The 23,903-nt window shown below is 49.6% G+C and overlaps 1 protein-coding gene across 1 annotated transcript in view; it reads left to right on the forward strand.

Moving 5' to 3' along the window:
• The first annotated feature begins 548 nt into the window (after window positions 1-548).
• The window catches only part of LOC121844414 (CCR4-NOT transcription complex subunit 2-like), a 30,626-nt gene continuing 7,271 nt past the window's right edge, over window positions 549-23,903 (forward strand). The window contains exon 1 of the mRNA XM_042314443.1: window positions 549-780. Coding sequence (XP_042170377.1) covers window positions 592-780 — 189 coding nt within the window. The 5' untranslated portion in view covers window positions 549-591. The remainder of the gene's footprint in view (window positions 781-23,903) is intronic.

Consider the following 23,903-nt stretch of genomic DNA (forward strand, 5'->3'; position numbering starts at 1 on the left):
GTGCAGAAGACGTTGAGCTATGAGTGAGTGAGCCGGAGTGGTAATAACACTGGCTCATCTATTAACATCTCTTGTTGCCTCAAAAGAGCATTGTCTTTTATTTATAACCTGAAAACTGTCAGATTAAAAGAGGATAAACACTGAATGGTGAGGAAAATGGTGGTTGTCTGTCAAAGCAAACAGACAATACATACAACATGGTTGGGCATCTTGCACATTAAAGTTAGTCATATCACTTCAATTTCATTTTAAACTATATTCCAAAATGTGATTGATTGGGACAGTGTCTCCATATCATCATCACAATCATCATCACTTTTTAGCCCATGACCCCTGCAACTGAGAATGAACTCCAATTAGCACACTATCAAATTGTTCAATTACATGTGTATAATTTTGTCTGCAACAAATGACAAAACAGTGAGGTTCTGTGATGAAAGGGAGATGGGGGGGAATGAAAACAATTATTTACATTTAATGTGTCATATTTCTAATGCCATTTCATAGGCCACGTCACAATTCACGTCTTCAATGTCTATATAGATCATGCTCGGTCACGGAAGATGTTTCACGGTCTGTTTAGAGAGGAACATGAAGCGAGGGAGACGATGCTTCGGAGGCAACAGAAGCAGAAAGCGCACCCGCCCAGCACCGCAACAGCTACAGGAGACGCCTTTGGAGGTTGAGGCAGGGTCAGAGGGTAAAGGCTGTATACCCAGCATCCTCGATGTTAGAGTACACAGCCATCTTGGATCTGCGAGGAGAAGAGAAATTAATGCGGTGAGTTTTTTTTTCCCTCTAAAAATATCCACGATGCTCCACCAGGGAAGCGTTGCATGTCAAACCGGTATTATTTTGGCACCCAGCGACCCCGGTTTGGGGGAAATTGGGCCAGTGGTCGAGGTGTAATCCGACATTTGGCGTTATCGTGTTTGGTTTTTGTCTGTACAAATCGAGAGCGACAGAGAACCAAGACATTTACAGGCCCAGTCCGCACAGCAGCCCTCCCCCTCTGCTGTAGTCAAATAGTTATCCCAAGGTTTGAACATTGAGTCCTACTGATGTCTTACAAGCCAGCTGATTTATCCCGTTTTTATGGAGGGCATTTCATTACAGGTGCAGATGGCTAAGTCACAGTTTTTCAATGAGCTATTCAAGTCAAAGCAACTAGCGCGTATTTTGGTTAGCTTGTTAGCCTGCTATGTTTTCTCTGCTTAGCGAGCAGCTAACCTTTTACACTGTTCAAACATCCACAAATATCTGGCCTATACATGTAGTTATTGTCGCTTATCCTGATGTTTTGGTTGTGTTCAGTTAACGGTACCTCGTAATGATTTTTTTTTATGTCTAATTTAGTTCCAGTGTTTCTAGTTAGCCGACTTTTGCTAATCCATATAATTTAACAACCGAAGTGTTTATTCATCCAACTTTATCTAACCAGTGAATTAACTACTTCTTCCTAGTTGTCCAGTTCGAGGAGAATGTAAATCAAACTCATCGTGGTCCATTGAATGTTTGCCAGTTACACCTGACTAGTTGCATGAGTTGATAGTAGCCTGCTGATACTTTGACAACACAGTAGCTATTTAAGGCTACTCAACACACACAATACCTACACGATAATATCATGATTTCCCCCATCCCGTCAGTTCATCTCCACAATCTGAGTACAAAACATTAGCCTGTGCTGTTCTTGGTCTGGAGAGAGATGACTTTTCAGGAGTAGCTACATCCTGTGGTATTACATGACCGTGTAGCTAAAGGACAAAGACTCATGACTCTCTGTTACAAGATCTACCAGCTATTTATCTGCATTGACACTCAGGGAAAGGTCTTGTTTTGGTTGCAGGTGGTGATTTGGAGGTCTTGACTGAAATTAAATAGCTATTGGGAAGAATATACCTACTCTAAATTAGCAAACTTTTCTTCAGCCCAACTCTGTGTTTTTGTCCAGGATGTCCAGCTGTGGATTTAATGCATTTAGGCCCCATTCTGTTTTCATATTCCAATGAACACTGTTTATGAATTTGGGTTGTTTGAGTCAGTCTGAATCTGTAATTTAGCAAACTGAAGACTGACAGCAATCAGAATGGTGATTGATGTGAAGTTGACACGGCCCCTGACCTCCGGTGACGCTGTCTGATCTCCTCAGTGTTATCGGTAATGACAAAATAATAAATGTTTTTAGATAAGGGTCGAATTAAATTATTCATGCCTAAAAGGATTCAACAATATTTTTTGGGGGGTTTTTGTTTCTGTGATGAACTACTGCTTCCATCATTGCCCCTTTGGAAGATCGTCTTTTATGACAGGAATGCGTTTAAAAAAATAACTAGTATTTTTTTTCTTCCCTCGTTAATCAATTCAACCTTCTCTAAATGAGGCTGTTTGTTCTGCTTGGCCTGTCCGCTTACTGTTTATTTTGATTGGCGTGAGGAGTGTGGCTTAATCTCTTTTAATCCACAACATTTGTTGTGACCCACTGCTGGGAATAGCCTACATTTTTAACAGTGCACGAACAGTCCCCAACATTTGTCATTAGTGTAGTCCCAGATTGGCTGCTGTTGAGTGCACACAGCACAGAGAGAGGCTCAAGCATATCTGATTGTGGTGGGTGAGATGCAAGCAAAGAAGGCAAGAAAGCTTCTTGTCTGCAAGCTGCTGCCCTGTGTGTGTGTGTCTGTGTGTGTGTGTCTGTGTGTGTCTGTGTGTGTGTGTGTGTGTGTGTGTCTGTGTGTCTGTGTGTCTGTGTGTCTGTGTGTCTGTGTGTGTGCCCTGGTTTCCCTGGCTGTGCAGTGGCACAAAGGCTGTTGGAGCAGAGGGGTCAGCAGCCACATACTGTTGTGTTTTCTGTCTTCAGCAACTCTAGTTCAGATGGAGTTGGATCCTACATGTGTTTCTATTAAAACTCAAGCTAGTCCACAGCCCTTGTCGTCATTTCTACTGCCAAAGAACATGCAGTACCGAGGAGAGATCCAATGGGTCTTCAGGTGTCCACATTCAAGGCAAATGTAAGGATACTGTAAACAGACAAAGCTGCACATCTGATGTGGAAGCCCGACAGATGTTATAGATGTCCGACAGATGTTATATTCTGTAAGTATAAAAGCCCCTAAACTGGTAGCCAAGGTCTCTGGGTTTGTGATAGAGCCTCAGCCTCGCATCATACCTGGCTCAGTAGTTCAAAACAGTTGCTGAACTACATCAATGTGAACTGCTTCTGAGGAGTTAAACCAAAGAGCTGTGCAGGCAGGCAGCAACCACAGAGCAGGTGAGCCAGGCGTTTGATCTGCCCTAACAGACAGACGGTGGGATTGGGATCTCTTTAGTGAATCAGTGATGTGTTTTAAGAAACATATTGGCCAAAATCCCCTCAGGAAACTCTGGAAGTAGGATAACCTGTGTTTGGCGGCGGGGCTGCTGTGGGGGTGGAGGGGCTGCTGTGGGGTGGGTGGAGGTGCTGCTGCGGGGTGGGTGGAGGTGCTGCTGCGGGGTGGGTGGAGGTGCTGCTGCGGGGTGGGTGGAGGTGCTGCTGGGTGGGTGGGTGGGGGGCTGGAGGTGCTGCTGCGGGGTGGGTGGGGGGCTGGAGGTGCTGCTGTGGGGTGGGTGGGGGGTGGAGGTGCTGCTGTGGGGTGGGTGGGGTGGAGGTGCTGCTGTGGGGTGGTTGGGGGTGGAGGTGCTGCTGGGAGGGGTGGGGGGGGGGTGGATGTGCTGCTGTGGGGTGGGTGGAGGTGCTGCTGTGGGGTGGTTGGGGGTGGAGGTGCTGCTGTGGGGTGGTTGGGGGTGGAGGTGCTGCTGTGGTGGGGGTGGAGGTGCTGCTGCTGTGGAGGGGTGGAGGTGCTGCTGTGGAGGGGTGGAGGTGTGGAGGTGCTGCTGTGGGGTTGTGGAGGTGTGGAGGTGCTGCTGTGGGGTGGTTGGGGGTGGTGCTGCTGTGGGGTGGGTGGAGGTGTGGAGGTGCTGCTGTGGGGTGGAGGTGCTGCTGTGGGGTGGGTGGGGGGGGTGGAGGTGCTGCTGTGGGGTGGGTGGGGGTGGAGGTGCTGCTGTGGGGTGGGTGGGGGAGTGGAGGTGCTGCTGTGGGGTGGGTGGAGGTGCTGCTGTGGGGTGGGTGGGGGAGTGGAGGTGCTGCTGTGGGGTGGGTGGAGGTGCTGCTGTGGGGTGGGTGGAGGTGCTGCTGTGGGGTGGGTGGGGGAGTGGAGGTGCTGCTGTGGGGTGGGTGGGGGTGCTGCTGTGGGGTGGGTGGGGGAGTGGAGGTGCTGCTGTGGGGTGGGTGCTGGTGCTGCTGTGGGGTGGGTGGGGGAGTGGAGGTGCTGCTGTGGGGTGGGTGGAGGTGCTGCTGTGGGGTGGGTGGAGGTGCTGCTGTGGGGTGGGTGGAGGTGCTGCTGTGGGGTGGGTGGGGGAGTGGAGGTTTCCAAAGCTGTCAATGCAAAGGTTGGCTTCTTTGAAGAATCTCAAACAGATATATTTTGTTTTGTTTAACACTGATGCCAGCGGAGCGCTACCTGTCCGACTGCATAGTGCCAGCTGTAAAGTTTGGTGGAGGAGGAATAATGATCTGGGGCTGTTTTTCATGTTTCGGGCCCCTTAGTTCCAGTGAAAGGAAATCTTAACACTACAGCATACAATGACATTCTAGACGATTCTGTGCTTCCAACTTTGTGGCAACAGTTTGGGGAAGGCTGGTGGTGGCTGTTATAGCAGCAATGTTCCAACATCTAGTGGAAAGCCTTCCCAGAAGAGTGGTGGCTGTTTTAGCAGCGATGGGAATGAGATGTTCGACTTGCAGGTGTCCACACGCTCTTGTTCATGTGTACCTTCATGCACCTCTTGGGGCTGGATGTAAAACCAAATATATATTACCAGAAAATATTAAGTCTCAGGACTCCTAATCAACACCAACCAGGAAGGAGCACTACACCTCTGTGCAGAGCCATAAACAAGGGCTGTACAGTGCACTACCATTGTTAGTGTGTCAATCAACTGGCGGCGGGTGTCTTGAGCTGCCTCCTGGCAGGAGCTGTGCTTCAGTGAACCCTGACCGAAGGAACGGACTCCTGTCACACAGCCAAATGGGGCAATTTAACCAGACCCTGTATATAGGTGTCATAGTCATCAGTGTCAATGAGACACAGGACAGAGCGGGGCACGTCGGGACAGAGCAGGGCAGGACACGCCGGGACAGAGCAGGGCAGGACACGCCAGGACAGAGCAGGGCAGGACACGCCAGGGCAGGACACGCCAGGACAGAGCAGGGCAGGACACGCCAGGACAGAGCAGGGCGGGGCACGTGAGGACGGGGCGGGGCACGGGGCGGGGCACGTGAGGACGGGGCGGGGCACGTGAGGACGGGGCGGGGCACGTGAGGACGGGGCGGGGCACGTGAGGACGGGGCGGGGCACGTGAGGACGGGGCGGGGCACGTGAGGGCAGGTCAGGACAGAGTGGGGCAGGGCATGTGAGGACAGGACAGAGCAGGACAGGACAGAGCAGGGCACGTGAGGGCAGGACAGGACAGAGCAGGGCACGTGAGGGCAGGACAGAGCAGGGCACGACAGGACAAAGCAGGGCAAGTGAGAGCAGGGCAAGTGAGAGCAGGGCACGTGAGGGCAGGACAGAGCAGAGCAGAGCAGGACAGGGCAGGGCACGTCAGAGCAGAGCAGGACAGGACAGCGCACGGCAGGACAGAGCAGGGCAGCCTAAAGGAAGGTGTCCTCTATACTAGTGTGGAGTAGATAGAGGGACAGAGAAGACACTCTGGTGTAAAGTAGTCTTCAGGTTGTGCTCGAGGATTCAAACCAGAGACCTTTCTGTTACTGGCCCAACGCTCTTAACCGCTGGGCTACCTGCCTCCCCGTGACGAGCACCCGTTATGGTGTCACCCAGAATCACCTTGGTTTTCTGCTTGGTGTTCTTTTTGCTGTGGAAGATCAGGCATTGTTTTGTCACGGTGCTGGTACTCGTTACAACCCTACTAGAATGAGATGCTATTTCTTTGGTGTAGTGGCCTATGCATTGCTTTGTTCTTCTATCTCTTGACAATAGATATGTCCACACTACTGCCTTCCCTGTCTTAACTACTCTCTCTAAAACCCCTCTGTCCACACTACTGTCTTCCCTGTCTTTACTACTCTCTAAAACCCCTCTGACCACACTACTCTTCCCTGTCTTTACTACTCTCTAAAACCCCTCTGACCACACTACTCTTCCCTGTCTTTACTACTCTCTAAAACCCCTCTGACCACACTACTGTCTTCCCTGTCTTAACTACTCTCTCTAAAACCCCTCTGACCACACTACTGTCTTCCCTGTCTTAACTACTCTCTCTAAAACCCCTCTGACCACACTACTGTCTTCCCTGTCTTAACTACTCTCTCTAAAACCCCTCTGACCACACTACTGTCTTCCCTGTCTTAACTACTCTCTAAAACCCCTCTGACCACACTACTCTTCCCTGTCTTTACTACTCTCTCTAAAACCCCTCTGACCACACTACTGTCTTCCCTGTCTTTTACTCTCTCTAAAACCCCTCTGACCACACTACTGTCTTCCCTGTCTTAACTACTCTCTCTAAAACCCCTCTGACCACACTACTGTCTTCCCTGTCTTAACTACTCTCTCTAAAACCCCTCTGACCACACTACTGTCTTCCCTGTCTTAACTACTCTCTCTAAAACCCCTCTGACCACACTACTGTCTTCCCTGTCTTAACCTCTCTCTAAAACCCCTCTGACCACACTACTGTCTTCCCTGTCTTAACTACTCTCTCTAAAACCCCTCTGACCACACTACTGTCTTCCCTGTCTTAACTACTCTCTCTAAAACCCCTCTGACCACACTACTGTCTTCCCTGTCTTAACTACTCTCTCTAAAACCCCTCTGACCACACTACTGTCTTCCCTGTCTTAACTACTCTCTCTAAAACCCCTCTGACCACACTACTGTCTTCCCTGTCTTAACTACTCTCTCTAAAACCCCTCTGACCACACTACTGTCTTCCCTGTCTTAACTACTCTCTCTAAAACCCCTCTGACCACACTACTGTCTTCCCTGTCTTAACTACTCTCTCTAAAACCCCTCTGACCACACTACTGTCTTCCCTGTCTTAACTACTCTCTCTAAAACCCCTCTGACCACACTACTGTCTTCCCTGTCTTAACTACTCTCTCTAAAACCCCTCTGACCACACTACTGTCTTCCCTGTCTTTAACTAGTCTCTCTAAAACCCCTCTGGAAGTCTCTGAGGACTTGATGAATACTCCCATGGTGGTTTATCTGTTGCCAGAAGGCAGCTTGCTCAGAGGACTCCTTGTTAGTCTGGCCAGCCTTGTTACAGAGGAGGGATATCTGACCACGTCGTCTGGAGACTGAATAACTCATTTGTTATTAATGAATGGGTTTCACGTGATGTGTTGCACTATCCTCTAGTTCAGGGGTCGTTAACTTCCTATCTGGGAGGGCCTGGGACTTGATCTAGCCTGTTTTCATTTGTAGAGCAGTTCAGGCAGGTCAGACATATTCTGTGTCCCAAATGACTCCCTATAGAGTGCACTAGTTTCTTTACCGGAGTCATGGTCTTGGTCTAAACTAGTTGGCTAGGGGATGTTCCCAGGAAGACAGGCAGAGGTAAGGTGACTGCTCAGTGCTCTGTCCTCCCCAGTTACATGGCCCTGATCTAGTCTCTGTTCATTCTCTCTGGGATGGGACTACTTCTGATTCCTGTTACAGCTGTTACTTACACCTCTCCTCTGCTCTGCTGGGCCCCTGTGGTCCCCTGTCACAGACCCAAATTCTAAAATCTGTCCACAAACAACCATAACAACACAGCCATGAATGTGGCACCTCTGAGCTCTGTCAGTTACAGCACCAAATACTGACTGTCCTTGACTATAACAATATTAGTTATGTTTAGGTACCAGGCTACTTGTTGTTGAGCTTGTGTACAGTAGGTTAATTTCCATATTGGGTACCAGGGTCCTTGTTGAGCCTGTGTACAGTAGGTTCATTTCCATATTGGGTACCGGGGTACTTGTTGAGCCTGTGTACAGTAGGTTCATTTCCATATTGGGTACCGGGGTCCTTGTTGAACCTGTGTACAGTAGGTTCATTTCCATATTGGGTACCGGGGTCCTTGTTGAGCCTGTGTACAGTAGGTTCATTTCCATATTGGGTACCGGGGTCCTTGTTGAGCCTGTGTACAGTAGGTTCATTTCCATATTGGGTACCGGGGTCCTTGTTGAGCCTGTGTACAGTAGGTTCATTTCCATATTGGGTACCGGGGTCCTTGTTGAGCCTGTGTACAGTAGGTTCATTTCCATATTGGGTACCGGGGTCCTTGTTGAGCCTGTGTACAGTAGGTTCATTTCCATATTGGGTACCGGGGTCCTTGTTGAGCCTGTGTACAGTCCTTACAATCCAGTTGGCTGCACTGTTGAAGTGACCACGTTCTACTTTCTCTCACTCTCATCTCCCTCTCTTGGTGTCTCCCTCTGTCTCGGTCTCCCTCTGTCTCGGTCTGTCTCGGTCTCCCTCTGTCTCTGTGTGTTTGTGTAATCGGTAGTTCCCCAGAGAAGGACAGAGTGGGTCAGATTTCCTCTCCTATAACCAGTGTGTCTGTCTTCATCCTAACAACCCTTATGTTATGACCATGTCATTCTGTAGGCTGAATGTGTTCAGTCTCTTTGGTCCTTTTTGTTTTTAACACTCGACTGTTGTTCTGCAACCAGCTTGAATGGAAATGGTGACAGACTGGTTTGTCATAGGTAGGGCCAGTCTATCTATAGGGATACGTGTTGTTGGACAGACCCAGGAGAGGCTGGAGTTCCAGTATTGCACATTCACACTGCTGGGGGTCTGTGCTGTTTGGGAAACGAATAGTCTGACTGAAGAGCACACCTGGTATGAGTTCTGCCCGTGGCTGTCTGTCTTTGGATCCAGTGGAGCAGTGCGCTGCCTGGGTACAGCAGTATGTACCATGGGTAACAGCACAGATGGCCTGTACTTCATGCTACTGTGGGCACATAGGCCGCCTCATTTCCCCCCGTCTTGACGAGGAGCCGCCTCATTTCCCCCCGTCTCGACGAGGAGCCGCCTCATTTCCCCCATCTCGACGGGAGCCGCCTCATTTCCCCCCCCGTCTCGGCTCGACGGGGAGCCGCCTCATTTCCCCCCGGCTCGACGGGGAGCCGCCTCATTTCCCCCGGCTCGACGGGGAGCCGCCTCATTTCCCCCGGCTCGACGGGGAGCCGCCTCATTTCCCCCGGCTCGACGGGGAGCCGCCTCATTTCCCCCGGCTCGACGGGGAGCCGCCTCATTTCGGCCCGACGGGGAGCCGCCTCATTTCCCCGACGGGGAGCCGCCTCATTTCCCCGACGGGGAGCCGCCTCATTTCCCCGACGGGGAGCCGCCTCCTTTCCCCCCGGCTCGACGGGGAGCCGCCTCCTTTCCCCCCGGCTCGACGGGGAGCCGCCTCCATTTCCTCGACGGGGAGCCGCCTCCATTTCCTCGACGGGGAGCCGCCTCATTTCCCCCCGTCTCGACGATTTTTATTTATTTCTGTCCAGATCAAAATGTACCAAGGAGATGATGTCATTTAACATGATGTAACTAGGCTGGCTACTGCGTTGTTTTCTCTCTTATTTGTGACTAATCCTTCTGTTGTGATCTCGTATCCATCTGAGGCATAACAGAGGAACAGGTTGGGCTAAGCCCATTTTAGTCAGGGAAAACACATGAGAAATGGGTCACATTTAGTATTCAATGCAGTACAGATACTGATTGGCTAGCTTCTCACAGAACCTCTTTATTCTGCTTCCTTAGCTGATACGCCGACTGTGTCTCAAAATGCACCCTATTCCGTACGTAGTGCACTACTTTTAACCTGAGCCCACAGGCCCTGGTCTAAAGTAGTGCATTATACAGGGTGCAGGTTGCCATTTGGGATTGCTAAGTAGACTTACTGTGGCTGGGTTTGGACAGGATGCTACACAGTTCGGTCGATCTTGTCAAGAAGTAACGGTGCCCTTCCAAGGCCTTGCAGAATTTGGGACGTGATAAACTACGTCAATGTTGCCGGAAGCAGAGAGTAGCTCTTATCTGGTCAGCCTGTTAATGAGTGACACTGACATGTCAGTCCTCTCTTAATGTGATCAAGGTCAGATATCCCTTAGTGCATGTATCCTCCACTACGTTGACTTTATATTACAAACCAACTCTGTTTTGATCATTTACTAAGAGATGGTTTAGTCTAACTAGTCACTCAGATAGTGAGCTTAAATAATCTAACCTTCAGGGCATTAATTGTTTATCACAAAAACATGACATTTTAGGTTTTGTAAAACAGCTGGTCTATAGGTTACCTCTACTACTAGACTACAGTCAGGTGGTCTATACCTCCTCTACTACTAGACTACATTCAGGTGGTCTATACCTCCTCTACTACTAGACTACAGTCAGGTGGTCTATACCTCCTCTACTACTAGACTACAGTCAGGTGGTCTATACCTCCTCTACTACTAGACTACAGTCAGGTGGTCTATACCTCCTCTACTACTAGACTATAGTCAGGTGGTCTATACCTCCTCTACTACTAGACTATAGTCAGGTGGTCTATACCTCCTCTACTACTAGACTACAGTCAGGAGGTCTATACCTCCTCTACTACTAGACTAGTCAGGTGGTCTATACCACCTCTACTACTAGACTACATTCAGGTGGTCTATACCTCCTCTACTACTAGACTACATTCAGGTGGTCTATACCTCCTCTACTACTAGACTACATTCAGGTGGTCTATACCTCCTCTACTACTAGACTACATTCAGGTGGTCTATACCTCCTCTACTACTAGACTACAGTCAGGTGGTCTATACCTCCTCTACTACAGTCAGGAGGTGGTCTATACCTCTTCTACCACTAGACTACAGTCAGCTGGTCTATAGGTCACCTCTACTACTCTACTACAGCCAGGAGGTCTATAGGCCTCCTCTACCACTAGACTACAGTCAGGAGGTCTATACCTCCTCTACCACTAGACTACAGTCAGGAGGTGGTCTATACCTCTACTACTAGACTACAGTCAGGAGGTCTATACCTCCTCTACCACTAGACTACAGTCAGGAGGTCTATACCTCCTCTACTACTAGACTACAGTCAGGTGGTCTATACCTCCTCTACTACTAGACTACAGTCAGGAGGTCTATACCTCCTCTACCACTAGACTACAGTCAGGAGGTCTATACCTCCTCTACCACTAGACTACAGCCAGGAGGTCTATACCTCCTCTACCACTAGACTACAGTCAGGAGGTCTATACCTCCTCTACCACTAGACTACAGTCAGGAGGTGGTCTATACCTCTACTACTAGACTACAGTCAGGTGGTCTATACCTCCTCTACCACTAGACTACAGTCAGGAGGTCTATACCTCCTCTACTACTAGACTACAGTCAGGAGGTGGTCTATACCTCTACTACTAGACTACAGTCAGGTGGTCTATAGGTCACCTCACTGTCTCCCATTGACACATCACATATGCACCTCTTCTAGACTGCAGACACTTTATGAACTGATGTTGTTGCTTTCCAGAGCTGCACATGAAAAACCACCACTTAACCTACATCTGCTGGCTCGGTGTGTCTAACTGTGTTGGCTGGCCTCTAACAGAATTAAGAGCTTATAGCTGTACTACTAGTCTGAGTGTTGTAGTCTGACTCTGTTTATTAATCCCTGTATCCCCTCTGTCAAGCTGTGCCATTGATACCCACTAGACTAGAGCCTCAAGTAGCCAGATGGGTAGGAGAGGAAAGGAGATCCAAAATGGAGGCCCAGTGGAGAGGTTTTGGCCCTGCCTGGAGTGGAGGTAATGGGACTGTGCCGCTGATGCCCACTAGATTAGAGCCTGCAGCCACCAGCTGGATAGGGGACTGGTGAGAATTTAGATCCAAAATGGCGTCCCAGTGGGAAGGTGTGGGCCCTGCCTGGAGTGGAGGTAATGGACTCGAGTGCTGCACCTGGCTCCAGAGCTGTTAGGTGGGCGCTGGGGCACGGCGGTTAAACTACTGCTGCTGAGTAGGAGGGAGGAAACCTAGCTGTTTGAATGGGTTTGCAGAACATCACAATGCCACTATGCCAGCTCTATAACTCTGGCTGCAGCACAGGAGGCTGCTGAGGGGAGGATGGCTCATAATAACGTCTGGAATACAGTGAATGGAACGGCGTCAGACACATGCATTCCATGAGCTCATGAGTTTCATACCTTTCCGTTTATTCTGTTCCAGCCGTTACTATGAGCCGTCCTCCCTAATGAAGGCGCCACCAGCCTCCTGTGAGCTGCATACTGGTGTTCTGAAAGGGATGAATAAGAAGCAGGAAGTCGTGTTTCCCAGTGATCTAGCCCTGAAAGAGCAGGGTATGATGAGAGGAAGTCGTCATGTTTCCCAGTGATCTAGCCCTGAAAGAGCAGGGTATGATGAGAGGAAGTCGTCATGTTTCCCAGTGATCTAGCCCTGAAAGAGCAGGGTATGATGAGAGCAGTCTCTCACGACGAGAGAAGTTGGAGCTGAATATAAGCAGCCTCTCAATTCACCTCCTGTTCCACCAAGGGGTGATGAATGGACACCGTTGGTCAACTGAGAGTTCTTTAGTCCAGCAGTCTCCTGTTTTGGAGTTTATTTTTCACATCCTCTGCATCCATTATGTTTTTACACATGTTACGGTGTTGGGAGTTCGTTATAACCAAGTCATTAATGTGGTTATGATTGGCTGTAGGTCAGTCCCTATTGGTCACATGCATGCGATGCTTACATGTGTCACGTAAAGAGAGCAAGGTTGGAGGGAATAGGGAATGTATATCCTAAACAAATGAGGGATTTCTGTAATGAAGTGTTTCAGTCAGGGGAAAAACAAGTAAGAAACTAGAGACGTCTTACGCTGCAGCTTCAGCACCACGGACAGCGGCAATCACACTGTTGGTGTTTCTGTTGTCGCTGCAGGAGGAGAGAGAGACACGCGCCCGGCCCGGCCCAAATCAGTTTCCATCGGGCTCCCTCTGGAGTCATCTGTGTTCCATAAACAGCCCTCTTAAAGCAGCTCAGTGCTCACTGGTTGACTTGCTTAAAGCAGCTCTGTGCCCACTGGTTGGCTTCCTTAAAGCAGCTCGGTGCCCACCGGTTGGCTTGCTTAAAGCAGCTCCGTGCCCACTGGGTGGCTTGCTTAAAGCAGCTCCGTGCCCACTGGTTGGCTTGCTTAAAGCAGCTCCGTGCCCACTGGGTGGCTTGCTTAAAGCAGCTCCGTGCCCACTGGGTGGCTTGCTTAAAGCAGCTCCGTGCCCACTGGGTGGCTGGCTTAAAGCAGCTCCGTGCCCACTGGTTGGCTTGCTTGAAGCAGCTCCGTGCCCACTGGTTGGCTTGCTTAAAGCAGCTCGGTGCCCACTGGTTGGCTGGCTTAAAGCAGCTCGGTGCCCACTGGTTGGCTTGCTTAAAGCAGCTCGGTGCCCACTGGTTGGCTTGCTTAAAGCAGCTCGGTGCCCACCGGTTGGCTTGCTTAAAGCAGCTCGGTGCCCACTGGTTGGCTTGCTTAAAGCAGCTCGGTGCCCACTGGTCGGCTGGCTTAAAGCAGCTCGGTGCCCACTGGTCGGCTGGCTTAAAGCAGCTCGGTGCCCACTGGTCGGCTGGCTTAAAGCAGCTCGGTGCCCACTGGTCGGCTGGCTTAAAGCAGCTCGGTGCCCACTGGTCGGCTGGCTTAAAGCAGCTCGGTGCCCACTGGTCGGCTGGCTTAAAGCAGCTCGGTGCCCACTGGTTGGCTTGCTTTTGTTTGGCCCTTTAAGTTTTCTGAACCAATAAAAATTAACCTTTAAAATGATATATTTTTTTTATGTTCATTGTTGGACCATAAGACTGTAAAAACACCAAGTGATTTTAATTGAGTAAATCTGTTCCCAGGTATTCCCAGGCATGATAGAGACACGTGATCATATACAATTTAATCCAGGTTTGGAATGATTGTTTTAGTCATATTATCTGATTTGTTGTTCTTGTGGTCAATTTTCAGTCTACAAATGATTTGTCATTATGTTCCCGACCATCTGTTCAAGAAAATATCGTCCCGTTGAAGATCCCTTCAATAAGATGTGTTTTCCATGTATAAAAACACCTTTTAAAATTTCTACCAGTCGAAAGATCAGACGACTGTCTGTTTAACCTCCCGTGGGGTGACCTGTCTGTTTAACCTCCCCGTGGGGTGACCTGTCTGTTTAACCTCCGCGTGGGTTGGGGTGACCTGTCTGTTTAACCTCCCCGTGGGTTGGGGTGACCTGTCTGTTTAACCTCCCCGTGGGTTGGGGTGACCTGTCTGTTTAACCTCCCCGTGGGTTGGGGTGACCTGTCTGGTTAACCTCCCCGTGGGTTGGGGTGACCTGTCTGTTTAACCTCCCCGTGGGTTGGGGTGACCTGTCTGTTTAACCTCCGCGTGGGTTGGGGTGACCTGTCTGGTTAATCTCCAGGTCTGTCTGATTCCAGTGGGAGGATAAGGCGTTCCTTTTGTCCTCCCAGTATGGCCTGCTCTAGTATTCTACTCTTGACAGAGAGCCAGACTGGACTGTAGTGTATTGGCTGTGAGTGGGGCACTTCTGATTCCTGACACTTAATCAGTAAGTGCTTCTGGCGTCCATCTTGATTTATCTCCAGCTAAATGGTGGGACATCAGTCTTTCTGTCAGGACTGGAGGTGAGGTGTTATTCTGTTCCCTCTACCCACTGCCTCTCTTCTCCTCCTCCACTGCCTCTCTTCTCCTCCTCCACTGCCTCTCTCCTCCTCCTCCACTGCCTCTTCTCCTCCTCCACTGCCTCTTCTCCTCCTCCACTGCCTCTCTTCTCCTCCTCCACTGCCTCTCTTCTCCTCCTCCACTGCCTCTCTTCTCCTCCTCCACTGCCTCTCTTCTCCTCCTCCACTGCCTCTCTCCTCCTCCTCCACTGCCTCTCTCCTTCTCCTCCTCCTCCACTGCCTCTCTCCTTCTCCTCCTCCACTGCCTCTCTCCTCCTCCTCCTCCACTGCCTCTCTCCTCCTCCTCCTCCACTGCCTCTCTCCTCCTCCTCCTCCACTGCCTCTCTCCTCCTCCTCCTCCACTGCCTCTCTCCTCCTCCTCCTCCTCCACTGCCTCTCTCCTCCTCCTCCTCCTCCACTGCCTCTCTCCTCCTCCTCCTCCTCCACTGCCTCTCTCCTCCTCCTCCTCCTCCCTGCCTCTGCCTCCTCCTCCTCCTCCTCCTCCTCCTCCTCTGCCTCTCCTCCCTGCCCTCCTCCTCCTCCACTGCCTCTCTCCTCCTCCTCCTCCACTGCCTCTCTCCTCGTCCTCCTCCACTGCCTCTCTCCTCCTCCTCTCCGCCACGGCTTCTCTGGCCTGGCTGGGACACATCTGTCTGGAACTCCAATGTGTTTAGGAACATCTGTCCAGAGGTCAGTTTAATGTCGTCTGCTCAACGTCCTGGTCCCTACCATAATATACTACCGCTGGATTTCTGTTGTGGTAAAAAAGATGTATTTTAAAAGTAGACTAAAGCCAGTCTACACTGCATGACTTAGCTGGCCCAGACAAGTCTTTGAGATGGGAGACAAAACCCCCATGTTGTTGCCTACTCGGGCTGTGCGGGCATCATTAGGCTTGGGTGACATACCGTTTTATACCGGGGTATTTTGAAATACCCACGGTATGATTTTCAATACCGATTTTAAAAATAAATATTTATTTTGCGGGGTTCGTTGGGGTTAGTTGGGGTCACTGCGGGGTTACGTGCTGCTCCACTGCTTATAACCAACAACGAGGTTAAGTAGAACTCTGAGATATCTGCTGTTTTGAATACATTCTATCCAGCTCAGGGCTCCAGCGATGCATTTGGTTTGCTAACTTGCTAGCTAGCTAAGTGTCAAGATGTCAAGATCAAAGTACTTGGTTACAGCAGAGAACACATATGTTCCCCTGTCAGGTATAGGAAGTTGGTGATTCTCCTCAGGTGGAGTCTCTGCTGCTGACGGTGCTGTGTGTAGTACACTGTCCACTGATAGGACGACCACTCCTGCCAGGAACAGTTTCTGAGGCGTGTCTGGCTCTGGAGCTCCAGCAAGGAGCCGGGGAGGAGGGAGGTGGGCGCTGTGGCGGGCAGGGAGGGAGGGAAGGAAGGAAGGAGGGAGGGAGGGAGGGAGGTGGGCGCTGTGGCGGGCAGGGAGGGAAGGAAGGGAGGAGGGAGGGAGGCGGGCAGGGAGGGGAAGGAAGGAAGGAAGGAAGGAAGGGAGGGAGGCGGGAGGGATGCGGGGAGGAGGGAGGTGGGCGCTGTGGCGGGCAGGGAGGGAGGGAAGGAAGGAAGGGAGGAGGGAGGTGGGCGCTGTGGCGGGCAGGGAAGGAAGGAAGGGAGGAGGGAGGTGGGCGCTGTGGCGGACAGGGAGGAAGGAAGGAAGGAAGGAAGGGAGGAGGGAGGGAGGCGGGCAGGGAGGGAAGGAAGGAAGCGGGCAGGGAGGGAAGGGAGGCGGGCAGGGAGGGAAGGAAGGAGGGCAGGGAAGGAAGGAAGGAGGGAGGGAGGGAGGGAAGGATGGATGGATGGAGGGAGGGAGGGATGGATGGATGGAGGGAGGGGGGGGGGGAGGGAAGGAGGGAGGTGGGCAGGGAGGGAAGGAAGGAAGGAGGTGGGAGGGAGGCAGGGAGGGGAGGGAAGGAAGGAAGGAGGGAGGCAGGGAGGGAAGGAGGGAGGGGGGGCGGGCAGGGAGGGAGGGAAGGAAGGGGGAGGCGGGCAAGGAGGGAGGCGGGCAGGGAGGGAGGGAGGTGGGCAGGGAGGGAAGAAAGGAAGGAGGGAGGCGGGCGGGCAGGCAGGGAAGGAGGGAGGGAGGCGGGTGCCGAGGCGGGCAGGGAGTCCCAGCTGCTCTGAGGAAGATGCCCACTTCACACACTGACTCCCAGGTGCCCATCTCTCTCACAGGGACCAGGCTCTTATGTATAAAATAGATGGTGGTTTTGAACGAGGCTGAAGAAGAACAGATATATGAAGAATAGGTGACACTGTTATTACAGTATTATTGACTTAGCCGATGAGTTTTGTTTTGTTACTGAGGCTGTCAGGCCATGTTAGGTGTATTTCATAACCTATAGAGTTTTCTAAACATGACTCCTACTTTCTGAACTGATACACATCAATCCGCCTATATAAGACCTTGTGTTGGTTCCATAACTGCCTGCTCCCTGTAGGAAGCAGCTGAAGACTGAGACATCAGCCACCCCCTGCATCCATCTGCCTGACTCTGGCCCCATTGTGGACATTGCACTCAATGCTCTCTGAATCTACCAACTTCAGTCTGTTTCCCTTAACAGCCAGAACCAAACGGTTTAGAAAAATCAATCTAAAGCCGTGAACTCTTCTCGTGGACAGATTACATCCTTTCACGTCGACACAAAGCCTATTCCCTCTCACTTCATCAGTGCTGCCTTCAGCGGTACCAGTAGGGTTATCAAATGGTACTAGTCGTCTATGTAATAGTGTGAGGTGTTCCCAGGCTTATGTTTGGCTGTTGTGTGAAACCGACACCAGGCAGGAAGGAAGGCAGAGAGGTTTCCTGCTGGGTTTGTTGTTGACCTGGATAACCTGCTGAACAGAACAGTTGGTTGGTAGCAGGTAGCAGCACCATAGAATTGGAATCACAAGAACGGACTTTCAACTCCATAGGTGGGTGATGATGGATTGACTTGCAATCCCCCCTTATCAATCTACACACACAACCCCATAATGACAAAGCAAAAACAAATGTTTGCCCATTTATTTAAAAATAATAATAAAAAGACAGAAATGTACCATATTTTCCAGACTCAGTCATTTGTTGAAGCAGCGACTACAGCCTCCAGTCTTCTTGGTTATGACGCTTCAAGCTTGGTACACCTGTATTTGGGGAATTTCCTCCAGACCTGACACTTGGCATTCAGGCCAAAGAGTTCAATCTTGGTTTCATCAGACCAGTGAATCTTGTTTCTCATGGTCTAAGACTATTTAGTTGCCTTTTGGCAAAGTCCTAGTGGCCTGTCAAGTCACCACCATCCTTTACCCCCCCCTACTCCTTAATGTCCTGATGACTGGTCTTCATCTAGTCACCACCATCCTTTACCCCCTACTCCTTAATGTCCTGATGACTGGTCTACATCTAGTCACCATCCTTTACCCCCCTACTCCTTAATGTCCTGATGACTGGTCTTCATCTAGTCACCACCATCCTTTACCCCCCTACTCCTTAATGTCCTGTTGACTGGTCTTCATCTAGTCACCACCATCCTTTATCCCCTACTCCTTAATGTCCTGATGACTGGTCTTCATCTAGTCACCACCATCCTTTATCCCCCTACTCCTTAATGTCCTGATGTCTGGTCTTCATCTAGTCACCACCATCCTTTACCCCCTACTCCTTAATGTCCTGATGTCTGGTCTTCATCTAGTCACCACCATCCTTAATCCCCCTACTCCTTAATGTCCTGATGTCTGGTCTTCATCTAGTCACCACCATCCTTTACCCCCTACTCCTTAATGTCCTGTTGACTGGCCTACATCTAGTCACCATCCTTTACCCCCTACTCCTTAATGTCCTGATGACGGGTCTACATCTAGTCACCATCCTTTACCCCCTACTCCTTAATGTCCTGATGACTGGTCTTCATCTAGTCACCATCCTTTACCCCCTACTCCTTAATGTCCTGATGACTGGGCTACATCTAGTCACCATCCTTTACCCCCTACTCCTTAATGTCCTGTTGACTGGTCTTCATCTAGTCACCACCATCCTTTACCCCCTACTCCTTAATGTCCTGATGACTGGGCTACATCTAGTCACCATCCTTTACCCCCTACTCCTTAATGTCCTGTTGACTGGGCTACATCTAGTCACCACCATCATTTACCCCCTCCCCCCTACTCCTTAATGTCCTGATGACTGGTCTTCATCTAGTCACCACCATCCTTTACCCCCTACTCCTTAATGTCCTGATGACTGGTCTACATCTAGTCACCATCCTTTACCCCCTACTCCTTAATGTCCTGATGACTGGTCTACATCTAGTCACCATCCTTTACCCCCACTCCTTAATGTCCTGATGACTGGTCTACATCTAGTCACCATCCTTTACCCCCTACTCCTTAATGTCCTGATGACTGGTCTACATCTAGTCACCATCCTTTACCCCCTACTCCTTAATGTCCTGATGACTGGTCTACATCTAGTCACCATCCTTTATCCCCTACTCCTTAATGTCCTGATGACTGGTCTTCATCTAGTCACCACCATCCTTTACCCCCTACTCCTTAATGTCCTGATGACTGGTCTACATCTAGTCACCATCCTTTACCCCCTACTCCTTAATGTCCTGTTGACTGGTCTTCATCTAGTCACCACCATCCTTTACCCCCTACTCCTTAATGTCCTGATGACTGGGCTACATCTAGTCACCATCCTTTACCCCCTACTCCTTAATGTCCTGATGACTGGTCTACATCTAGTCACCACCATCCTTTACCCCCTACTCCTTAATGTCCTGTTGACTGGGCTACATCTAGTCACCACCATCCTTTACCCCCCTACTCCTTAATGTCCTGATGACTGGTCTTCATCTAGTCACCACCATCCTTTACCCCCTACTCCTTAATGTCCTGATGTCTGGTCTACATCTAGTCACCATCCTTTACCCCCTACTCCTTAATGTCCTGATGACTGGTCTACATCTAGTCACCATCCTTTACCCCCACTCCTTAATGTCCTGATGACTGGTCTACATCTAGTCACCATCCTTTACCCCCTACTCCTTAATGTCCTGATGACTGGTCTACATCTAGTCACCATCCTTTACCCCCTACTCCTTAATGTCCTGTTGACTGGTCTACATCTAGTCACCATCCTTTACCCCCTACTCCTTAATGTCCTGTTGACTGGTCTTCATCTAGTCACCACCATCCTTTACCCCCTACTCCTTAATGTCCTGATGTCTGGTGTTCATCTAGTCACCACCATCCTTTACCCCCTACTCCTTAATGTCCTGATGTCTGGTCTTCATCTAGTCACCACCATCCTTAATCCCCCTACTCTTTAATGTCCTGATGTCTGGTCTTCATCTAGTCATCACCATCCTTTACCCCCTACTCCTTAATGTCCTGTTGACTGGCCTACATCTAGTCACCATCCTTTACCCCCTACTCCTTAATGTCCTGATGACGGGTCTACATCTAGTCACCATCCTTTACCCCCTACTCCTTAATGTCCTGATGACTGGTCTTCATCTAGTCACCATCCTTTACCCCCTACTCCTTAATGTCCTGATGACTGGTCTTCATCTAGTCACCACCATCCTTTACCCCCTACTCCTTAATGTCCTGATGTCTGGTCTTCATCTAGTCACCACCATCCTTTACCCCCTACTCCTTAATGTCCTGATGACTGGGCTACATCTAGTCACCATCCTTTACCCCCTACTCCTTAATGTCCTGATGACTGGGCTACATCTAGTCACCATCCTTTACCCCCTACTCCTTAATGTCCTGTTGACTGGTCTTTATCTAGTCACCACTATCCTTTACCCCCTACTCCTTAATGTCCTGATGACTGGTCTACATCTAGTCACCATCCTTTACCCCCTACTCCTTAATGTCCTGATGACTGGTCTACATCTAGTCACCATCCTTTACCCCCACTCCTTAATGTCCTGATGACTGGTCTACATCTAGTCACCATCCTTTACCCCCTACTCCTTAATGTCCTGATGACTGGTCTACATCTAGTCACCATCCTTTACCCCCTACTCCTTAATGTCCTGATGACTGGTCTACATCTAGTCACCATCCTTTATCCCCCTACTCCTTAATGTCCTGATGACTGGTCTTCATCTAGTCACCACCATCCTTTACCCCCTACTCCTTAATGTCCTGATGACTGGTCTACATCTAGTCACCATCCTTTACCCCCTACTCCTTAATGTCCTGTTGACTGGTCTTCATCTAGTCACCACCATCCTTTACCCCCTACCCCCTACTCCTTAATGTCCTGATGACTGGGCTACATCTAGTCACCATCCTTTACCCCCTACTCCTTAATGTCCTGATGACTGGTCTACATCTAGTCACCACCATCCTTTACCCCCTACTCCTTAATGTCCTGTTGACTGGGCTACATCTAGTCACCACCATCCTTTACCCCCCTACTCCTTAATGTCCTGATGACTGGTCTTCATCTAGTCACCACCATCCTTTACCCCCTACTCCTTAATGTCCTGATGTCTGGTCTACATCTAGTCACCATCCTTTACCCCCTACTCCTTAATGTCCTGATGACTGGTCTACATCTAGTCACCATCCTTTACCCCCACTCCTTAATGTCCTGATGACTGGTCTACATCTAGTCACCATCCTTTACCCCCTACTCCTTAATGTCCTGATGTCTGGTCTACATCTAGTCACCATCCTTTACCCCCTACTCCTTAATGTCCTGATGACTGGTCTACATCTAGTCACCATCCTTTACCCCCTACTCCTTAATGTCCTGATGACTGGTCTACATCTAGTCACCATCCTTTACCCCCACTCCTTAATGTCCTGATGACTGGTCTACATCTAGTCACCATCCTTTACCCCCTACTCCTTAATGTCCTGATGACTGGTCTACATCTAGTCACCATCCTTTACCCCCTACTCCTTAATGTCCTGATGACTGGTCTACATCTAGTCACCATCCTTTATCCCCCTACTCCTTAATGTCCTGATGACTGGTCTTCATCTAGTCACCACCATCCTTTACCCCCTACTCCTTAATGTCCTGATGACTGGTCTACATCTAGTCACCATCCTTTACCCCCTACTCCTTAATGTCCTGTTGACTGGTCTTCATCTAGTCACCACCATCCTTTACCCCCTACTCCTTAATGTCCTGATGACTGGTCTACATCTAGTCACCACCATCCTTTACCCCCTACTCCTTAATGTCCTGTTGACTGGGCTACATCTAGTCACCACCATCCTTTACCCCCCACCCCTACTCCTTAATGTCCTGATGACTGGTCTTCATCTAGTCACCACCATCCTTTACCCCCTACTCCTTAATGTCCTGATGTCTGGTCTACATCTAGTCACCATCCTTTACCCCCTACTCCTTAATGTCCTGATGACTGGTCTACATCTAGTCACCATCCTTTACCCCCACTCCTTAATGTCCTGATGACTGGTCTACATCTAGTCACCATCCTTTACCCCCTACTCCTTAATGTCCTGATGACTGGTCTACATCTAGTCACCACCATCCTTTACCCCCCTACTCCTTAATGTCCTGTTGACTGGTCTTCATCTAGTCACCACCATCCTTTATCCCCTACTCCTTAATGTCCTGATGACTGGTCTTCATCTAGTCACCACCATCCTTTATCCCCCTACTCCTTAATGTCCTGATGACTGGTCTTCATCTAGTCACCACCATCCTTTACCCCCCTACTCCTTAATGTCCTGATGACTGGTCTTCATCTAGTCACCACCATCCTTTACCCCCCTACTCCTTAATGTCCTGATGACTGGTCTTCATCTAGTCACCATCCTTTACCCCCCTACTCCTTAATGTCCTGATGTCTGGTCTTCATCTAGTCACCACCATCCTTTACCCCCCTACTCCTTAATGTCCTGATGTCTGGTCTTCATCTAGTCACCACCATCCTTTACCCCCCTACTCCTTAATGTCCTGATGACTGGTCTTCATCTAGTCACCACCAACGGTCTTGGGCCTAAACTGTAAAATGGGTCTGACATGTCTAGTTTGTCCTGCAAAGCTAGATGGAGAATTTTTGCTTCAAAAAGGGAAATGTAGAAAACATATTTTCAAAATACAATGTGAAGGCATCTGGGAAGTCAAAGATACTGCATCCAGGCCTACGTTTCAGCTGGTTGTTATTTTGCTCAGCTAGTTATAAAAAACACTTAAAAATATCACTATTCAGCGACGCTTTACATAATCCTAAACTAAGAATAGTGACGTTGCACCAAACACTTTATCTGCTAAAAGCTAATACTATTAGATGAGCTGTGTGTGTGTGTTGATACTCTGTGCTTTCATGATAGACTGAGCCTCTTCCACAGGAGCCATGTGTTTTTAGGAAGATAAGACAACCTGACCTCACTGAAGCCGGCTGCACTATTAGGTCAACAAACCAGCTAATCCAACTCCTATGATCAATGACTTCCACTGCTCAGCTATGTGACCAACCAGGACATGGAGTTCACCCCTACCCCTGGTTCCTATTGGCAAGGACTTTGACAGGGAGGAGGGGCTTATAGCCAGCTCCAGACTGTGATTGGCTATCATCACTCGTTGTCAGTCACTCCATGTTGTCATAAACCAGTGGTCAGCAACCTTTCCCAGTCAAAAAGCCAAGATCTAAGATCTTAAAAATACAAAAATGTATGTAAACAATGTACCATTTAACCTCCTAAAGAATTGTTCTTTAGGAATGAGGTTGGTGCAGTATTCCTAATACATTATCACAGCATATTCACCATATGCCTGGCCTGACAATCTTGTTCTTCTCAAGCCATATTATATTTCAAAACACAACAGTTGGTGTAGCAGTTGCTCGGCAGAGCTGAGCGTATCATTAAAACAACAGTTGATGTAGCAGTTGCTCGGCAGAGCTGAGTGTATCATTAAAACACAACAGTTGATGTAGCAGTTGCTCGGCAGAGCTGAGTGTATCATGATGTCCGTGATCTTCAGGTTGTCCGACTTGGATGACCGTTCAAAAAATATTTTTCCCAGTCAGATCTCGTCCTTCCCAGTTGTCTTGAACACACTGAAGTCTGAGATTTCCAAGTTCTCAGTTGTTTTGAACGCATCATTAGTCTCAGCGGAGGGAGGGAGGGAGGGAGAGAGA

This window comes from Oncorhynchus tshawytscha, unplaced genomic scaffold, assembly GCF_018296145.1.
Source record: "Oncorhynchus tshawytscha isolate Ot180627B unplaced genomic scaffold, Otsh_v2.0 Un_contig_6045_pilon_pilon, whole genome shotgun sequence".
Taxonomy (NCBI): domain Eukaryota; kingdom Metazoa; phylum Chordata; class Actinopteri; order Salmoniformes; family Salmonidae; genus Oncorhynchus; species Oncorhynchus tshawytscha.